Genomic DNA, 5,970 nt, shown 5'->3' on the forward strand with positions numbered 1-5,970 from the left:
GGGTTCTGTGTGTACATCATTAATGTGGAAAAAAATGAACTTAAATGTTTTTACCAAATGGCTGCAATATAAAAAAAGAGTAAAACATTTAAGGGGTTCTGAATACTTTCCGTGCCCACTGTATGTAACATAGGCAGAATAGAAACGAGGGAATATAAGCATTATAGGTGACGGAGAATAGGTGACCAGGCAATACAGACAACACAGGTGGCATAAATGATATGGATCACACCGGTGACCCCAGCAAAATCGGCATCTGGAACATGCTATTTTTGGAATATTAATTTGTTTTTGTTGTTAAGCCATTCATCTATGGCATCTAATTAACAGATTTGGAAATGGGAAGGGGCGGCACGGTGGACGACTACCTCACAGTTCAGAGGACCCAGGTTAAAATCCAGCCTTGCCTGCGTAGAGTTTGCATGTTCACTCCGTGCCTGCGTGGGTTTTCTCCGGGTACTCCAGTTTCCTCCCACATTATCCCATCCCCAAATCATGCATTGTCGGTTAATTGAAGACTGTAAATAATCCGTATTTGTGAATGTGAGTGTGAATGGTTGCTTGTTTCTATGTGCCCTGTGATTTGCTGGCGACCAGTTCAGGGTGTACCCCACCTCTCGCCCAGAGTCAGCTGGGATAGGCTCCAGCAGGACCGTGACACTAGTGAGGATAAGCGGTCCGGAAAATGGATGGATGGAAATAGGAAGCACACTAATTCCTCACGGCTCATGAAAGCGACCCGCCAGAATTTGCCACTAGTCACTGCGACAACAAGCACAACAGCATGGTAAGTTTGGACTTTTCAAACATTTTCAAGTTTTTTTATATTAATTTAGAATAACTTTGGACGTAAAATTGGAGTCACCTCACCTGGTTCAATTCTTTAATTCATCTGGGGAAACAGCTCACTATGATGCATTGCTTGCCCTGATGGATGAAGTTTTTTTTGTTTTGTTGTTTTTAACGGACAATCGGCCGTAAGGGACGACCCCTCACCTCTATTAGTCCGTTACATTCAGGTTCCATCCACTGTATATGCAAATAACCCAGAAGCACTGTCATGTCAGAGCCAAACGCTAACCAGAGCTGCAGCATTATCACTGTTAGCTTATGATAAGCGCAACATGTTACTAGATTATTCGGTGAAGTGAGGGCTGTTTGGCATTATGCACGAAGTCTCCGCTGCATGCACCGCCTAACAGAACCCAAATGGGCAAGTGTAATTTGGCGGCTTGGTGATGAAGAGCTGCCTTTGCGAGTGAAAATACAATCTGTGCTTGTGCTGTCTTTATGGCCGCTCGCGTTTTTCTTCACACTCTGGGCGAGTAGTAACTTCCTTGCAGCTTGTCTTGACACAACACGCAGACATGTAATTAACACATCATATGTCTCCTTTAATGTAAACGTTTAGTAACTCTCAGCTATTGTGACAAGACCGTGAACTTGTCAAGCCAGTGGAGTCTCCGCAAACTGTTTCCATGTTCAAATACACATTTTCACCCACCCTCCCTCCTTCTCACAGGCCCACACATGCTCAAGTGATGCAGACGTGGAGGAAGAGACTCCGCACACAGCATCCACTGGGCGAATTAGCTGAAGAGGGCCTTGTTAAAAAGCTTGCGTGCCTGGCAAAAGCAACACTTAAACTTACACTCCCTCTGCTGGGAAAACATTCTCTGTATTCACCGTGGCTCTTTTGTTTTACCCATCACCCGTCCCTTCACGCTTGACAGAGCGAGGAGCCGAAAAGGGAGAGAGATTCTGGTTTGACAAGCTTGTTACTTTATGACACATACAGCACAACACGAAAGTCCAAATGAACCATTACCTCGGTGATTTCTTGCTTCACAGTGCTGTATTCCTCACACACTTACACTGGATTCATAAGAACCAAACACTGAAGCGTCCCAGATAATGAGAAATTTTATTTACTGTGGAGAATAAGCAATATGAAACAAAACAACCGCTATCTAATCCAGACATGATTAATTCAGGCCCAGAAAATATTTACACATGTTGAATTCAGGCTCATTAAGAAGGCTCTTTTTTTTTAATTGCTTGTAAAGGTCAGACTCAATGGTGATCTACTTTTTTCTCTTAGATTTTGGCAGAAAGGTCACTCATGGTTGCTAATTTACATTCGTTTATTAAAGTGGACTTCTTCTTTACCACACATGATTGAAATAAAATCCCAGCTTCCTTTCCACTGTCGCATCAGTTATTGGAATAAATTCGGACTCTGCGCGTGCGTGTGTGTGTGCGTGCGTGCGTGTTCGTACATCCGTTAATGTGAGATGACATCGCCATATTGATACCACGAGTTAATGTGGAGCCTGAAAACAGTTTCAGGGAATGGGTTTGATTCAAGTGCCGCCATTTTCCTCATATTTTGATCACCATCATCAACCCCATTCCAGACAGTTTTCATATTGTCCAAAATTTGCCACAATACAGTATTCATAGCAATATTCAGACAGGTTTTGTACATCAAATTATAGCAAAATAAAACAATACCATTGACTTAGATGCTTTATAAAAAAAAAATAATAGTAATACTAATTACATTTACAATAAATGTACTGCTGAGACCTCCCCTGTGTTTTCAAGGTCTGTGCTGAAGCTGCTGTGGTAGATGCTTTTCAAATCAAGCTAATATTGTATGTAAAGCTCGGTTTGCAAAAGCCCCTCCAGTAGTGGCGTAGCGTGGCGGAGAGGAACAGGGGCGCGGTCTCTTTGGATGAAAATATATGGGGTGGGGGACCACAAAATTTGAAAAGGAGAAAAATATATATTGTACAGTAATAGAAGAAGTACAGATCGGATTTTTTCCAGTCACCGGTTAGCTGGCCAACTTCGGTTTCCTAAACGCACTTCGCGCCCCCCTCCCCGACACATGTAAGACAGTCGTGATGCTAGCCAGCGATGAGGTCTTTGAGACCTTGACTGAAATCATTTCTCAGTTTTCTCAGACTGATGAAAATGGACAGCAGTAATGGGCGCTGCCACAAACAAACATAATGCGCTTTGTTAAATATACACATCCCGGACGTGTTTTGGCTCACCGCATTCCCGAACGTGACCTTCAATGACGGTGGCCCAAAAGAGTCACTACTGGACTGGTGGAAGTGAGCCATGCCACAGGCCCAGTATATTTGCCTGGGTGCTGGCAACCAACGCTATGCCACTGCTCCCCAAGGAGTCGCACCAAAAGCATATTAACGTATTTATCTTATCACTTCTGCGTGGAAAATGTTGAACAAAGGTATTTATAAGCGTTGCGGTCCATCATCCATATCGTCTAGGGTCCCTCTTGCACAGTATCTTCTTGAAGGACCTGCGGAAGTCATTGTTAAAGATGGTGTAGATGATCGGGTTCAGCGCACTGTTGCAATAGCCGAACCAGAAGAAGAACTTGAAGAGGGTGTCTGGGACGGGGCACGAGTCGCACAGCGTCATCAGCATGTACGTGAAGAAGAAGGGCAACCAGCAGATGACGAACACTCCGATGACCACCGCCAGGACGAAGGTGAAGCGTTTCTCACGGTTCTGCCGGCCCTTCCACCGGCTTCCTCTGCAGCTTTTCTTCTGCACATCGCTGTCTCCTGGCTTGATTTTGCTTCTGCCCTTGGCGGCTTTCTTTTTCATAGAGCATGGATTGTTGACTTTGTGGTCAGAAGAGGACGACTCCTCAATCTCCACGCCGTTGACCTCGCCTTCTTTGCCCGCGACGCCTTCCTTCAGCTCGATGTCCTCATGCTCCTTAAGTTTCTCCGCCTCACCTGCGGCCACCCCATTCTCCTTCTGGTTGGAGGCTGCGATAGTATTCGACTTGTCCATCCGCTTCCGCTCCCCCGGTGGCACCCTTGTCCTCTTTTTGGCAATCTGGTAGATCCTGACGTAGACCAGCACCATGATGACACAGGGGAGGAAGAAGGAGCCGATGCAGGAGGAGATGACGTACCACTTGTCGTTGTTGATCTTGCAAGCTGGGTCCTCCTTGCTGTTTTCCTTCTCCATGGTGATTAGAGGCGGGAAGGAGATAACAGCTGCAATGACCCAAACGATGAAGATGATGCACTTGATGCGGCGCGGCGTCCTCTTCAGGTTGTACTCGATGGCCTGCGTGATGGACCAGTAGCGGTCCAAGCTGATAGCACAGAGGTGTGCGATGGAGGCGGTGCAGAAAAGAACATCTAGGGCCAGATAGATCTCGCACCACACCTCCCCAAAGTACCAATATCCCATGATCTCATTGGCCAAGGAGAAGGGCATCACCAGGGTAGCCACTAAAATGTCCGCCGACGCCAGGGACACCAGGAACAGGTTCTGTGGCGCCCTCAGAGCCCGGCTTGTAAACACAGCTATGACCACCAGTACGTTTCCAAACACAGTGAGCAGGATTATGATGCTCACCAGGGCCGTGAGGGGCAGGAAGATGTGCAGGCTCAAGGGGCTCACCCCTGGGAGCGTCTGGTTGGTGTCGTTGTCGAAGCCCATGGAGGCGGATTGTCCCGCTTCCCGTGCGATTAATGCCAGGTTGACAAATATCATCCACGAGGAAGCACGCAGCTAGACGCTCGACATGGGACTGACAGGAAATGAATCAGTCCTTTGGGGACAGGCTGCTCTCTCTCATGGTGCACCGACTGGTCACTGAGAAGGAGTTCTGTGCATCTGGAAACGCGAAGCAAGGGCGAACACAATCAGTTGGTGTAGATGTCAACTGACCTTTTATAATACTACAATTATCCATTATCATAACTGTTTTGTCACACACACACGCACAGATGAATTGTCGAGGCAAGGGACAGATTTCTGAGTGTGGGATTGGGGGGCTCAGTGCCTTGCTTTTATGCTTCACAATGTACACGCTACATATGACTGAAATGACAAATGAAAACTAGAAGTAAGGACTAGAACACAGTGGGGAAAACAACTTTTAAGACGCTAAAGTGTACATTATTACAAAAAGATGTATTTTTTTACTATAATGTATATAGACATTGCTATATTGTATCTATTTATATGATGTAAATAACAATGTTAAAGTATGACGTCAGCGGCGTTATTTAAAAGAGCATATCATAAAGTGTAAACAACGTTACCTGAGGCGGCGGTGACCCTCCAGGTGGTCGAGTGACATTAACAACTGTCAGCTTGTAACTTCTTGAAGCGGATCATCAGGAAGCAAAGAAGATCCATCCACGAGGCGGACACCAAGTCCTTCCTGGCCGGACCACCCTCCGCGGGCGTGCGGCATGCAGTCGCGCCCAGCATTGGTGGAGCCACTAAAGCGCTAATCATGTTCTAATTGCGAGAGTCGGTGTGCGTGCTGGGGGCTTGTCGTTCTCCAAGTGGGCTTAAGCCGGTCGCCACTCCCTCCTTTTATAGCCCGCACGCTGTAAGAAGTGACCCGCTGACCGCCGCCGTGCGCCACGCACAACCACGCAACATGCGGGCGCGTTCACGTGTGTCCGCGCCAATAAAGGCAAAAGCATCGTGATGTTTTTTGTTTGTTTTTGTTTTTAAAAAAAAAAAAAAAAAAAAAAGCTTTATCACCGCGGCCACGCAGTATAGAGGGCAAACACAATGAGTGGCATTAATGGAACTATCTTCGGTGTGGAGATCCACGGCCAAACTAATGCGACCCTCGGCACAAGTGGAGGACAATTCAGAGGTGTCGAACTCATTTTTGTCACGGGCCACATTATAGTCTCAAAGGGCTGTGACCACTGGAAACATAAATGTTTACACTGGGGGGGAAAAGTACTTCATTTGATCATGTACATCGGTTGCACATGATTCAAATGGGGGCAAATTACGTCATTTCCTCCTCTTTCATCTCCTTGAAAATAACTATAATTTATATACTATACTATATGCGAGTTTAACACATTGTAATCATGTGCAACAGATGTACAGGTTCGAATTAGGTAAATTCAAAGGATTTTTTTTCAGTGATCATTGCCA

General features: G+C 46.1%; 1 protein-coding gene across 1 annotated transcript; it reads right to left on the reverse strand.

The window, feature by feature from the left end:
• Positions 1-1,910: 1,910 nt before the first annotated feature.
• Positions 1,911-5,473, reverse strand: adra2a (adrenoceptor alpha 2A). Its single transcript, XM_061769409.1, has 2 exons — positions 5,106-5,473; positions 1,911-4,674 (listed from the first exon to the last, which is right to left on the reverse strand). The coding sequence occupies exon 2, from the start codon at positions 4,549-4,551 to the stop codon at positions 3,286-3,288; it is 1,266 nt and encodes a 421-aa protein (XP_061625393.1). The 5' UTR covers positions 4,552-4,674; positions 5,106-5,473; the 3' UTR covers positions 1,911-3,285.
• Between the last annotated feature and the right edge of the window lie 497 nt (positions 5,474-5,970).

The sequence above is a fragment of the Phyllopteryx taeniolatus genome, chromosome 4, assembly GCF_024500385.1.
Source record: "Phyllopteryx taeniolatus isolate TA_2022b chromosome 4, UOR_Ptae_1.2, whole genome shotgun sequence".
In the NCBI taxonomy this organism is placed as follows: domain Eukaryota; kingdom Metazoa; phylum Chordata; class Actinopteri; order Syngnathiformes; family Syngnathidae; genus Phyllopteryx; species Phyllopteryx taeniolatus.